Source organism: Pimephales promelas, chromosome 23, assembly GCF_988280905.1.
Source record: "Pimephales promelas chromosome 23, fPimPro1.hap1.1, whole genome shotgun sequence".
Classification (NCBI taxonomy): domain Eukaryota; kingdom Metazoa; phylum Chordata; class Actinopteri; order Cypriniformes; family Leuciscidae; genus Pimephales; species Pimephales promelas.
The window spans coordinates 3,125,926-3,140,895 of NC_142791.1; the positions used below are offsets into that span (position 1 = coordinate 3,125,926).

The 14,970-nt window shown below is 37.0% G+C and overlaps 1 protein-coding gene across 1 annotated transcript; it reads left to right on the forward strand.

Annotated features, from left to right (window-relative positions):
• The first annotated feature begins 621 nt into the window (after positions 1-621).
• Positions 622-14,898, forward strand: c2cd2 (C2 calcium dependent domain containing 2). Its single transcript, XM_039677190.2, has 14 exons — positions 622-1,638; positions 1,761-1,856; positions 2,255-2,374; positions 5,575-5,676; positions 5,848-5,964; positions 6,510-6,627; positions 7,423-7,531; positions 7,805-7,869; positions 8,244-8,359; positions 8,597-8,753; positions 8,923-9,027; positions 9,179-9,306; positions 10,336-10,618; positions 12,400-14,898. The coding sequence occupies exons 1-14, from the start codon at positions 1,369-1,371 to the stop codon at positions 12,627-12,629; spliced, it is 2,016 nt and encodes a 671-aa protein (XP_039533124.2). The 5' UTR covers positions 622-1,368; the 3' UTR covers positions 12,630-14,898.
• The last annotated feature ends 72 nt before the right edge of the window (positions 14,899-14,970 follow it).

A 14,970-nucleotide genomic window follows, 5' to 3' on the forward strand; every position in this document is an offset into this window, starting at 1 on the left:
TTTGCTCCCTCCGCGCAAATATGTTGCAATGAGAATTGTTATAATAGGTTTGTTTGTGACGTTTGTCAAAATTTATTTAAATTGAACGTTGTCTATCGATTGCTTGTTCTGTAATTGATAAGAAATTATTACCTCAGAAATAACAAAACTGTACCATATACTGTATAAGTATCAGTATCGTTTGAAAACAAACGATTCCCGACACAGCTGAGAGTAATGTCTCTGTAAGTCATTATGATGATTAAATTTTTCATAATAATGAGATTTTCCCCCTAAATATTATAACACATTAACTTAATTATAACTCATAATTATCACAAATATGATTAAAAATAGCCAAAATAGGTTAATTGTTTTATATGCTACATAGGGAAATTATGGTTAGGACATATGTAAATAATTCAATTTAACCCCACACAGGAAAAAAAAAAACCATAAACAAAGAAACGCCTATATTGTTCAAAAATGTTCTGCTGGCATAAATTCCCCATATGATGATATAAAGAAAACTATTCTTACTTATAGATTTATATATTTCTGTCAATATATTTATTTAAGGCAATTATTATTTTATTATATTTGAATTATTTTGAAAACTGCGGGTAGGGACTTTTATTTTGTCTGGTATGGTGACGGCGCTGTGTCCTGAACCTCAACGCAAAGCTAATAATCCTTGAAATCAGAGGTGTGTGTTACACACATCCTCTCTCTTTCTATCTCTCTTCCTAAACACACAGAAGGATGAAAAACCCAGTCATAGAAGATGAGGACTGCACTTAATTTCACTTTTTAAATCTTTTTTTGTTTTGGTTTCTGCTCGGCTAATGTGATGGTAACGTGGCTCATCAACACCGGGGGGATTTTCAGGAACTTTTTTTCACGTCGAGTAGCCTACTCCGGATCTATAATAATTTCATTATTTTGAGATGTCTTCAAATAGCCAATGATAGCCAAACCGATGTCTTTAATGTATAATATTTATAATATTTTTTTAAACCCGTAATTTAATAACTAAATTGTGTATGTGACCGATAACATCTCGCAGATTAATTCACAATCGGTTTACTGTGACTAACATATGTTAAAAATGTTACTTAACGTTAGTGTGTAAGTAGTTGTACAGATGCTCTAATATTATATCACATTTAATAATTGTATTTTGTTCTGTATGTTTTGTTTTACGAGCCTCAATCCACCGGTCTCGTGTTTCCACCCACCCTCCGTTCGTGAACTTTCTTTTTTGCTGTTTTGCGAAAGTGTTTTATTAGTCAGTTATTCTAAGGAAAGTTTCGTTATTGTGATGGGATGCGGAAGGGTGAGGAGAAGAGAGTAAACATGTTAAGGGTTTAAGAGAATGGCTCGGTGATCATGTCCTCCATGGAGGTTGTTGTCTCCGGGATGGGTGACTGGCAGTGGCTCTGCATGGTCACTCTCTTTCTGGCCTCTGTTGTCACTTTGATTATATACTTGGTGCTGTATTTTTCCAACGAACCCCCCGTTGGGAAAACACATCTCGGTCATGTGGATTCAGAGGAAGCTGATGGGATTTTATGCTGGGTGCTGTCTCTGAAAAGCTGGAAGAGTCAGTGGAGAAAAGCCTGGTTAAGGGGCCTTAATGAGGAAGCTCGTAGATCACAGGTTTGTTTGTGTGTGTGTGTATATTTGTTAGTCTTCCTAAAAAAGAGAGAAAGAGAGATTATTGTGGTCTTTTTTTTTTTGCTGATTGTATTATTGCTTTGGTATTTTGTTCCTCTTATTAGAGCGGGATTCAGCTGACCTTTGAAGATGATGGTGTCCAGTCATCAGAACTGGTCGTGGACCAGATTTCAAGCTTTATAAAAACACCCGGTCAAAAGGTAAGGGCAATGAGGGCATGCATGCTTTGGATGTTTTGAAGCCTGATTCCCTCAGCCATCAGACATCACTGAGTGTTATTTAACTGTTTTTTCTTTTCGTTTTTTCTGTATTATGTTGTATTGTATTTGTTATGTTGTGTGTGTTAAACAATTGCAATGCTGTGGAAAAGAATTTCCCCCTGGGGACAATAAAGTATATACACTAACCTTTATTGTGGTTGACCCCACTTGCCTGTATTTAGGTGTTGACTCAAAATAGGGATATGAGTATCATAAAAGACTTCTCCTTTTGAAATGCACCGCTGTTTGTTGATTCAGAAAAGTTATTAGCACTGTTAAAATGTTAAAATATTTAAAGTTTCCACCTAGCTTAAGTCATAGTTGGTTTCTTTTTGCAGGATGTCCTGTGTCAGGTGGTTGGGAACAGACTTCAGTTTTCTGTCAGTGCTTTACCGAGCTCAGCATCTTCAGAAACACCCCTGAGATACAGTGTGAAAATATCTCCACTTCGCCTGCAGGTAAAAACGAGTGTTTATTCTGCTCTTTAAAGTCACTTGGGGATGGTTGAGTAAACATCAGGCTTTGGTGTCTGTATAACAAATTGTCAAACAAGACAGTCATTCTTTAAATGCTTCCAGAGATATTAGCATTTGGTTTGGAGGATGAACCAGTTTTTTTTTTTAAACATTCCTATGGAGCAGACAAACGTCTCATTCTGTGTGCTTCTAGGAAAGTCCGTCACGTGTTTTGTCATCAAAGTAAATAGTTATTTTAATCACATGGGGATAAATCAACTCTATGCTTAATTGAACTGTACATTCAGTTTGAGTGTAGGAAATATTGAGTAAATGAGTCTTATAAATATATTATATTCTAAAGCAAGTAAAGTTTTATATTTTGAAACCTTGAAAGAAGTGTTGTTATGATGTAAAATGAATAGTAAATTTGGTTTCTATGTCACTAATCATGTGAACTCTTTATACAAAAGCTCAGATTTTCTTCCATTTTTACTTGGATATACAAAAAAAATTGTGTAGAATTAAAGTAATGCGCAAAAAACAATGTTTCAATTAGTATAATCAGACTTTAACCTTCTATTGTATTTTATTAATATTTTGAAAGATATTTAATAAAAAATATTTGAAAATATTTTATTTTCTGTTTTGTTATGTGCTCTTGTAATTTTTATTAATTATTTAATATTTCATTATAGCTTTAATTTTTGTTATTTTTATTTCAGTTTTAGTATCAACTTTAACTTATTTATATAATTTAGTAAATGCTTCTAATTTTCATTTAAGTTTTTCATCTAATATTTCTTTTATCTTTATTTTTATTTTTTTAAATTATTTTATTAAAAATGTGAAAAAAAACTATTATTTTTAATTTTTTTATAAAGTCAAAAGTGCAAAAAAAAAATGTTGCACTTTATTTGTGGCCTCTGGACAATAAATTCACGTTAGCTTTTTAGCATATTTTTTGTGTGCATATCTTCTTTTGTAGTTTTTAATAGTTTTAGTTAACCCTTACAACACTGCTCTGTTTGTGCACAGTCCTATTACGCTTAAATGGAGTGAGGAATAAACACATTTGCCCTTGAATGGGACGTCCCATTTTCTCATGATAGATGTAACGCCTCATTCACCATCCTGCATGCTTTTGATTTATAGGGAGTGACTCATTCTTCCATTTTATTCCCCACGGGAATCAGATTAAGTGCCTCGTTCGCGAGCACCGGCTCAGTGTCCTGCCTTTATTTTAATCACCGTTAACTCTGCCTCAGGAAAGAGCACGTGCACTTGCACTAGGACATCCTGCCCAGATTTATTCATGGATAAGCTTGTACATCTTGAACAGTGTTATTTTAATATTGCAGTACAAATAGCAGCAAAAAGAAAACTGCATATCACAATTTCAGTGTGCAGAACTGCTGTCCTGCAGTAGTTGACAATACATTGTGTTTAAGAGCTCACACCGGCTTTGCTCAATTGAATTACAGCTATTTTTAAACTAGTAAGTTACTCGACGACTCATTGTTCTGCTGATCCCGTTTTAGCTTTCTGCATTGAGGGCTGAACATTTAACATGTTGTGAAATCTTTAATTTTCCTCATGTCTCCTCAATATGCCCCGGATCTATGCTATTCTGTAGTAGTAGGCATTTTTTGTTTAAGAGGATTAGGCCAAGTGCTAGATTGCAAATAGAAATACGGGCATGTGCCAAATGTACATACAGAATGCTTGCATGTTTAGGAGTGTTTGCGTTTATTTTCTGTCTGTCATTTCAGCCTCTTTCTGGAGGAATCCATACAGTATGGCTATTGCATATATTCTGTTTCCCCTGCTGGTCAAGGCCGGTTACTGGAAAGCTCCCAGCTCTTGTTGGAATGGCTTTGTAGGCTGAATATTTAGGGCTTTTGTTTCTGTTCTAGGGGTCATTGCACTCTAGACCCCACAGCCGTATACAAGGTTGTGGAATAACCCATTTATTTGAACTCCATGCGGTCCAACTCTTGGCAAGGTTACAAGCACTGTAAGCAAATATATTTTCAGCCTAAGATTGAAGTAGATCGATTGAAGCTTTTCCTGATTATAGAAATCTCACTGTAAGCTAATACTGGTTAGAATTTGCCGTCTCTTCAGACTATTATTATGTGATATGGGATTGAACTGGAGGGCACTGCAAAGGAATTTGGCGCGCTGTCATTTTTTTTCCTCCTCGTTTCATCCAAGTTCATTCTCCAGAAATGTAAAGCAGTCGTGCTTGGACATGACAGCCCATTCCTCCCCATGTACTGTGGGCCCTGCGGCTCAATGCGCTGTTGTGAATATGAGAATGCTCTGGACCCTTTGTTTATTGTGAGTTTGAAGTAGGCAGTGTGAGGTTATTTTGTTGTAGGTCGCTGTGTGTTTCTGCCTTGCTGAATTGAAGCAGAAGCATGTATTGTTTAATTTATAGCTGTTATTTGGTCATTTGTTTATTTCAGTTGGTTTTTCTAGCAGCATTTTTCTTAAATCAATAATATTCATACACATACTTGTGAGTGCACAGTAGTTTGATTCTGTATGTGGCAAGTTGACAATGGTAAATAGCCATGTTGAAGAGATTTTTTTTTGTTTTTTTTGTATAGTTCACTTTGAAATTAATTTTTGGTATGTTTTAGCTTACCTCAAGGGCATCCAAGATGTAGGTGTCTTTGTTTCCGCAGTAGTTTTCAATTTTGATATTTTTAGGTCAAACCGTTCTTGTCTATCAATCATATAATGGAGGTCTATGGTCACCACCTCAAAGAGCATGCACAGAAAAGTCCAAATTAAACATGATTTAATGACTCGTAAATGTAAGTACACAGTGATGGCCTAAGACACGAAACGAGCAGTTTGTATGAGAAAACGAACAGTATTTATATCGTTTTTACCTCTTGTAACATGTATGCTCATAATTTAATGCAAAAATAAATGCCAAAAAATCCTAATAATAAAAATAAGTAAACAACTAAATAGCTGTACATTGTTGTACATGATGGTTGACATTTTAATTTTAACTATGTTTTCTTTTTTGTGTGCTTTTCAAAGCACCAAAACAATTGAGACCTTATATTAAACCATGTTTAAAGAGGGTTTAGGCTTTACAATTTTGTCTCATGACTTATTGCTCAAATCAGCCCTTGTTTAGTGTCTGTGGTTAAGTAATGTTTGTGTGTCTATTGTTGTCCCAGCTGGCCCTACAGATGAAAGAGGTGAACAGGGAAGTGGAGATTTCCTGGAGGGTGCTTGACCTGGACTCTGTAGATTTGCAGCTGACGCCAGGTTTTGCGCAGGTATATTCACTCATCAAACCACTCGAGAAAGAAAAGATCATGATTAAGCACGGTTCTCATTGTCTGTTTTTCATTTGTAAATCTCAGTAGTTTTAAGGGGTAACTTCTGCTTGCTTATTTATTTATTTTTTTGTTCAGAAAGCACATGGCATGACTCTGTGTGTGTTTCAGGGAGATTATGAGAGTCTAAGTGAAGCGGCTGTGAGCGACAGGCTCAGGCAGGTATTGAATGGAGCTGAAGCATTAGTAACGCTGAGCAGCCGACCTGCAGAGTCTGCAGAAGTCCAGGTAAAACCCTGCGCAAATGTCATTAAGTGTTTATCGTATCATCATTAGCTCTTAATCCTCTCTACATCATTTCAAATTCAACCACAAAAGAGTTTTAAACCCTATTATGTTTGTCTTAAAGGGATAGTTCACTCAAATTTCTGTCTTCATTTACTTATCAAATTGTTCCAAACCTGTATGAATTTCTTTCTTCTGCTGAAAGCAAAAGATATATTGAAGAAAACATTTTTTTCCATACTAATAAAGTCACTGGGTCACATCAATTGTTTGTTTATGTTCTTCAAAATGCGATATTTGGTTTTCAGCAGAAGAAAGAAATTCATACAGGTTTGGAACAACTTGAGGATGAGTAAATGATGACAGAATATAAATGTTTAGTGAACTATCCCTTTAAGGCCTTGTATATATGAACTGATAAATGTCATAATATTCAGAGAATTACATAACTTTGGAATTTTCACAGAATCGAGAGAAAAACACCGAAAAGGATGTTGCTGTTGATATTATGTGTGATAATGTTTTATTTCCTTTGTCCTCTTCAACAGGAAGTAAGGAACAAGACCTTGGAGGTGACCTCACCCCCAAAGCCCCCGCGAGCGCACGAATGGAAACTATTAGTGAAGAACATCCGGGTCACATGTAAACAGGAGAATGGTGCTGCAGGTCTGTGACCAAAAGACTAGTGCATCGCACACACATATTAATGAAGAATGCATGTCATGTCCTTTCAGTTGTTTAATATTTAGCCAACTAATTAATGCAGATTTATACAAAATTCAATAAAATGCAACAGATTTTTTTTAAAACAATTTAGTATCACTTTTTTTAATTATTATTATGTGCCTCTCTTAATCACAGGTAGCTGTTTATGATGGGCCATTTCTTGATATATGGTCATGTGATTCACAAAAATGTACATCCTTTTGTAATGTAAATCCCATTGGTCTCGTTATATATTAGACGGACCTCATGCATACCACAGACCTCATCTAATGTTTTAATATTGCTTGGATCGAAGAAATAAAGCCAATAATTTAGATGGAATTTTGTTGTGGGCACAAAGTGCAGGCAACACTTCCCAAAAAGCACCGCCCACATGATTTCTTGAGTGAACTGCCTCTGTTTCCCTCAATCAGGGTGTCCCTTCTGTTCGGAAATCATTTTCGGAAGTGGTCTAATTGTCCTGCTGCTCTCCAGCCAAGTCACTATTACAGCCTAGCCATGCACTTAACGGAGACAACTGGCAGCTCATCCGTTTTATGCATAATTCATTTTGGCAAAGAGTGTTCTCTGCATTAGTCAGTCATTTAGCTCAAACAGTACTAGATCTCTTCCTTTGTCTTTTGGCACAAAAATCTGGTTTTATTTGAATAGGGTACATTAGCAAATGAGTCTAATTTTGGAAATGTGATGTTCCTTGTGATTGAAGATTTAAAACTGTTTCTGTTCTGCTTCCAGGCGGCATGAATCCCCAGTGTATCCTCCGGTTGGATGATCCTCCTCAGAAGGTCACCAGTTCAGTCTTGACTAACACATCCAACCTGGCCTGGGATCAGCCCTTCATATTGTGAGTTCAGCTTCATTTATACCCAAATCAGTTTGAACCTTTTGCCATTGTTATAGAAAAGTACAATAGAGATAGGACAGGAAATTACTGAGAGAGGATGCGGCGGCGACATGAAAGGGAAATAATGTGAATCAGGCTGAAATGTGAAAGGTGCAACTAACGTGAATCAGGCTGAATAATAAAACGATCGGTATTTTTGGGGCATCTTTCAATGTTTTTAGATGGGAATGCCGTATGATTTATATTATCTCCCGTCTCTGTATGGTTTTGCAGTGAGCTTAGCGGCCGATCAAAGGAGCTGAACATCCAGGTCGTGGATAACGGCAAACCTCAGGAGAGTAAGTCCACATGACCGAAAATAAACCAGCTTAACGGCATAAAAACAGAAAAGTGATATCCATTAATCTGGGTCTGCAAAAGCTTGAAGGTCATCTGAATTTTAATCTACTCTCTGTCATCTGTTTCTCTAAATCATGAAATATCCTCAAAATGAGGTGAAAGTGGTGCATTTATTGAGCTAATAGAAGGAGACTGTGGTAATACTATGATTTGACTTTGGCCTTTCACCCTGATTTCTAACAGACCAGATGCGCTTGTGTGAAATCTTTGTATGTTTATTCAGTGTCACTTTTGTCTTCCTAGGCGAACGCATTGATTAAATAATGAGCATTCATTTGATTTGATCAGGCATCGCTCTCTGTTCTCCTCCCAGGTGGTTTGTTAGGTCAGGTATCTGTGCCTTTTAATCTAGTGAAGAAACACCCCAAAGGTCAACAGACTTTTTCACTCATGAACAATGATCATGTGACCGGATCACTAACTACTGAGGTAAATGTATATCAAATATCATCAACATCATAATGAGACTAACTCGATGTCAATTTTAGATCTAATTCTCATAGAAATTAATTAAAATGCCCAAGCTTAATATGCAGAAAGCCTAAACTATAATTTCGTTCCGTTTTCTGTTGTTTCCTTTGGAAAATGAATTATGCCATAATGAATATTTGTTTACCAACCTGAATGAATGAAACCTGACGTTATCTCTTCATGCTCTCGGTGTAGTTCACCTACCTGGAGCCCAGCGAGGTGCGGAGCTGGCAGACGCCCACGCCGGCCCCTACTAAGAGAGTGGAGATGGACCGCACTGTGATGCCCTGTGGCACCGTTGTCACCACTGTCACTGCTGTGAGGAGTAAACCAGGACGACCTTTGCAACCTGGTACCTTTCATTTGACCTTTGATTTAGTTGTACATTTTTGTGTTAGGCAAAATAGTGGGGGTTTTATTTGGTTAAATATGAAAGTGCTACAATCGTTATGTCAATCTCCTAAACCACCAAATCAAAATCTCTAATATGATTTTAGTGTTTTTAAAAATCCCTCTTACAGAATCCAAATCACCCTCTCGAAATAAGCTGGTGGAGAGAAGGGTGTCAGAGCAGCGGTCAATACTCGGAGCAAAAGTTAGCAAAGCCCTGTCATCATCGGATACAGGTGAGATTTCCAAGCTTGTTGACTTCAGTGGCATACGCATTTCCTTTTATTTCTGCACCGCAATCCCAGACCAAGCATGAATGCAAAATACACATTAGTAATAGGTCACATTCAGCATTTGTGTACACTCTTTTTCTCTCTTTCTTTCTAGAGTTATTGATGCTAAATGGGACCGACCCTGTAGCCGAGGCTGCCATTAGACAGCTCCATGAGTCGGCAAAACAGAAGCTCAAATCTCCTGTTAAAAAGAGCACCATCATCATCTCAGGAGTAACCAAGGTACAGAAAAAGACTACTTGCCCACATATATGCGTATTTAGATTTATTTTAAAAACTACGACTTTATTCAGCATTGTATTGTCTTCCGGTTCACGTGTTCAGTGACGCTGCTGACGTGTGTCTGGTGTATTCGGGTTCAAATAAATATGGCTGGGTCGTCTTCCTCTGTGTGGAGATTCTAAGACATGTTTGCGAAGATTGTTTTGTACAGCGTGCGTCTCCCTCAGACTGTGAACGGATCTCTTTTGCACCAGATACAGATACACGTCAGCCGCGTCTGACATCGTCAGCGTCAACACCGACGATGTAAGACGATCCAGAACTGAAGCGGAAGACAATACAATGCTGAATAAAGTCTTAGTTTTTGTTATTTTTGGACCAAAATGTATTTTCGATGCTTCAAAACATTGTAACTAACCCACTGATGTCACATGGACTACTGTGATGACGTCTTTATTTCCTTTCTGGACAAGGACAGTATACCGTACATACATTTTCAATGGAGGGACAGAAATCTCTCGGACTAAATCTAAAATATCTTAAACTGTGTGTCTTACGGGCTTGGGACGACATGAGGGAGAGTCATTAATGACATCATTTTCATTTTTGGGTGAACTAACCCTTTTAAAAAAAAATAATGATTTGATGATTTTGATTTATTTATACAAAATTGGGCAAATTGATCAATTTATTTTCAAAATTGGAAACCTTCTAATGCTAGATCAAGATTATCAGCCCATGAATCCACACAAAACACAGCAAGCATTTCCTAATGTTTGTAGTTTGTCATATTTGGGACATCTATCAATCTTTTCAGGTCTTTTTACAATATTATGCTATTTAAATTGCATTTAAATCAACTGATTTTGATTTTAATATTTTTTTTTTACAAAAGAGTACAAAATTGTCAGTATCGGACAAAATTAATCTTTTTGTGCTGCATCAACAAATAGTTAGTGATACCTTGCCCTGGTCATGTTACATCGTGTCAGTTTCTAATTGAAGCTTTGCTATTAACCTTCTCTCTAGGCCCCTCTAACACAGGATGAGGAGATGACTTTGATGGCAGGATATGCAGCTGCGATGGACGCTTCTATGTCCGGAGCATCTGACGGCACCAGCAGCGAAGCAGCAGCATTACCCTCGGAAACAGTGGCAGAACCCAGCTGTCTCGAACCCATTGAGTCTCTGGTGGGTGCGAATGGCACAGATCATGTGGAGGACTGGGAGAGTCAGGCTGGAGAGGACCCAGACGCGGATAAGTCCTCTCTGTCCCTCTGTACCTCTGAAACGGGTTCCAAAAAAGGAAAAGGTGAGTGGAAATGAAATGAACTTTGAGCTTTGTGTATTGAAGAACAACAATCAGAATTATGCTGAGCTGGGTTTTGGGTTTCTATTTAACCAGTTTACACCTTCAAACTACATAAAGTGCTTAACCAGAGTCATAAATCTGATCACAGGTCTGCATGTGAACCACGAGGTCAATGGCATGCATTCAAACATTTGAGAGTCATTAGGATTTTTTTGTTTTTGAAAGAAGTCTATATGACCACGCTGATACATTTCTTTTCAGGATTTTTTGTTTAACAGAAAGTTCAAAAGAACAGAATTTAATTAGAACAAGATTTCTTTTGTAACTTACATCCCTTTAATGTCACTTTTAGACAATTTAATGCATGCTTGCTGGAACTAAAGTTCCATTTTTATTAATTTCTTTAAAAATTTAACAGTAGCGTTTATGCTAGTGCAGGGGTTTTCAAACTGGTCACGGAGTGGGAAAAGGTGGGTCACAGAGAAAGTCACCCTGGCTGCAGCTAAATTTGTGTTTCAATGAATGACGCACATTTCGTCTAGGGATGCACAATATTCCGACATTAAGTAAAAATCGCTTCGAAATTTGCAAAGGCCGCTTTTAATTATACACATGCGTTGTCGTTTCAATTTCTTTTAAATCAAACTTTTGATTAACATTAAGCTTATAGTAATTGAATTGGTTTAAATACTGATCTCAAATATTGTGGTGGGTCTTGATGGATTATACTATCCCTGTGCTATTGAATGTAGTGTGTATCAAGTAGATTGGTGGTATTTTGCCCCACAAAATTGTAACTACAATATTTATTTTTCTAGAATGAATTATCCTAAAAAGCTGATCTGAATCTTAAACTAAAGTCCATTTAAGCCAAAGATTAAAGTAGCCATTTATTCCGTCACTTGAGTTGCTTAATGTAAACAACCTTCAAGAAAAGACTGAATATTTTCTTATTTTCTTATAAGTCTTGTTAGTGGCATGCCAGTTAATAAAGAGCTACTTAATTCTGTCTCACCTTTGTTTGTCTAATATGAATGTTACGGCACTGTCTAGTTTCTTTCTGACTGTATTTCTCACATTTGATGACATTCACTTTCTTTTTTGTCCTCTGTACCTCTCCCTTATCACCTTTTTTTTTCTTTGCTATCTTAAAGTGGAAACCTGTGCTAACCAGACTTTATTGCTGGAAGAGTAAGTGACCTCTTGAGAAGTCTATAATAGTAAAATTATGTAGACTTCCCTGTGAAATTGTTAACAAACCCTTTTAGTTAAAAAAAAGCTAGTCCATGTCCCATCGTTTTAAAATCCATGGGGATAATAAACAAGTTATTACCCCGTATTTGTGAATTTTAGACATGGAGAAAGATTTGACATGCTGTTTGGCTGCTCAAATCTTTGGAGGCACCTTTTTTTGCTTTCTCAAACAGCATAAAAATTCAGAAGTTCAACCTTCCTGAACTTCTAAGCTGGTGTGGACTGGTTTAGGCTGCTTTGATTCTAAAACCAAGCACTTATAAACATGTTTGCGTACTCTTAGTAGTATTCTTTTAGCTAATTTCCATCTGATGCTGCCAGTGTATTGCAGTAGCATCTTCCAGAGCTGAAAATGACACACACATTGCGCCACAAATCCACTGTTTCCTCATGGTAGTCAATAAAACCAATTACTAATTTTATGCTTTAGCTTCCTGTTGATCAGAGTTTGACTTCCAGAGTGGATCAGTGAAGTATGTTAGTGAGCTTGGCTGATGATTTGCATCTCTCTTTGGCGCCCCCTGTAGGCAGCTTCCTGCACAAGAGTGCCAAGCTATTCTTCAGACGGCGACACCAGCGAAAGGAGCCAGGGATGAGCCAGTCCCACAATGATCTGCAGTACTTGGAGCATCCCGAGGCGGCCATGATGGGCGACAGGGAAAAGAGGACGGCCACCTTCAGGCGCATTATCAACCACAAGCTTCTGCCCAAGAGCAAGAGCAAAGCCAATGGCACAGCGAGAGAACCGCCCACGTGAACTCTATTGCTTTAGAGAAGGCCCTAATCGAGACTAATTTTTGCACCTCTTCATTTTTTTTAATTTTTTTTTCTAACGTCCTCTTTCACATTCATTCTCAACTCTTATGCAAGTCATTTCTTGTTTCTTGGCTGTATTTGCCAAAAACCTCTGCGTTGCAACAATCACCGTTTCATCAACTCCCTCTCAACACATCATGCACATTCTCAGAAGTGTCTAATTTCGTTGGTTGGTATCTACTTTCTGAAGTCTGTCTTCATGGCACTAGTTTGATCTCTTCATCCATGTAAATGGTCATCAGAGGCTTGACACTTTCTTTTTCTCCTTGTGAAATGTGTGTTTATGCAAGAACGTTTACAGAGCAGCATCCAAATGAGCACTGGCTCTCTTCGTCGCTCCAAATGACTCAAAAGAATCGTTTAACCTTATGCAAACAGTGATCATCATGCAAAAGATACTGTGTTTGTGGCCTTTTAACCAAAGTGGGATTTGATAACCTTTTCTTGCTATTTACCTAAGCTTTATCCCTCTGGTGACATGATGGAACCTGGACTATCTGACTAAGGGAAAACCATCAGTTTGATTTGCACTTCTTTATATGCTCAGAACTCATTCCAAATGGATTTGCAGTGAATTCTGGGGGGTTTGGTTGTGAACATGCTCTGGATTTGTTCAAAATCATGTGAAAGATCTCTGCCTTTATGTGAATTGAATATAGGAGTTTTTATTTTGTTAGGGATACTAACCTGCAGTTTAAGTCTAATTGTCTCTGGGAATAGTGAGTTTTATCGTCCCAAATTTGTTAAGTGAAACATTTAACAGAGTATAACATTTAAAATGTTCTGGGTTGGCACTGATATGTTTGCTTTATGACGGGTTTGGTTTTCTGTTCATCTTTTAACTTCTGAATCTTAAGCAGAGGTGGGAAAATATCAACAAAATAGATAATAAGGGTTATTTTATTTTAAATATTTTCTTTGTAAGCATACATTATCAATATACTGTATAATTGATTTTTCCTTTCTTTTTTTCGTCATTCCACAATGCCACACAAGTTGTGATGTGTGTGTGTGAATTGAACCAAAGGTTTTTAACACTAAGCAAGGGCATTTTCCCGTTTGAGAAAGACCCGAATGCAAGAGCGCTGGCCTCTTGAATTTAGCTATTCAATATGTTCACAATTCATCAGTTATTTTCCCAAGAGTGGTGTTTTCTTTGATTTTTTTAAATCTTAAGCCACCTGAAATGTTGGTTGTGAATGCCGGCCACCAGTTTGCATTCTGGGACTGCAGTGGATTTATGGTGAGGGGATTTAATAACAGGCTCCATTTGACATTTACTTGAACTCAAACTGCATATATAGAAGAAACCTGAATGCCTGTCCATAGTGAATGTTGCCAGAAGGAAACTTCAGCAGTCTGGCTGTTAACTCTGAATTTTGGGAGGACTACTGTTCTGTGAGCTATTTCATTTTTTTTTTTTTTTTTTCATTTTGTCTGTTGTGTGTTGCCATTTACAGGCTGTTAACACTTCATATGGTGGTATATCTTAACAGTCATAAAATTAAACAAAGGTCATTTTTATTGAAACTGGAGGCAAATGAAGATTTCATTTTTTGTCATGCTTGCTTGGCTGTCCAGAGGTGAACTCCTTGTTAACTTAACTCTTTCTGTTGGATTATGGTTGGACTCCTTAACCAGAATATCTATTGTGAATGATAATTGTATCCATGAGAACCTGTTTATCACCAAAACACATTTACCTGCAATATTATCACACATCTGCATGGCCTGTGCAGTAAGAACTCATAAAGCTGTTGCGTTTGTAGTCCTAAAACCCTCTGGAAATCTCTGTCAGCTTTTAAGAATGGTGATTTGTGATATTAAATAAAGTCTACCATTACTTGAAGAGACTTGTTTTGCTCTATAACATAAATTGTTGAATAAGGACTACAACTACCACAAGTATGCTAGTTTATGAAACCCTGTTATATCAATAAATCTTTAAATTTCACATTTGATGTATGAGTTTGTGTAATGTGAGTTGCTTAATGCAAAAGTCTTTTCAAGTAATGCTAAACAGAGCTTTTGTTACTTTTCAAATCCAATGGTTGATTTTGCTTTCTGGTTATCCTACAAAATGACATTATAACTGAACAGCTGTTATAAAAAGTGACAACGACCCTGCATAATGAATGTAAGGCTGTGCTTATGTTATGTTCATTAACATATCGATTGGTTTTAGCAGTAAATACTGACTGGAAAATCGATTTGTTTCTGCATTCATTTGTTGTTGTTGAGTCAGACGTGTTATTTTGGGTCTGCATAATCTAATTAATCAG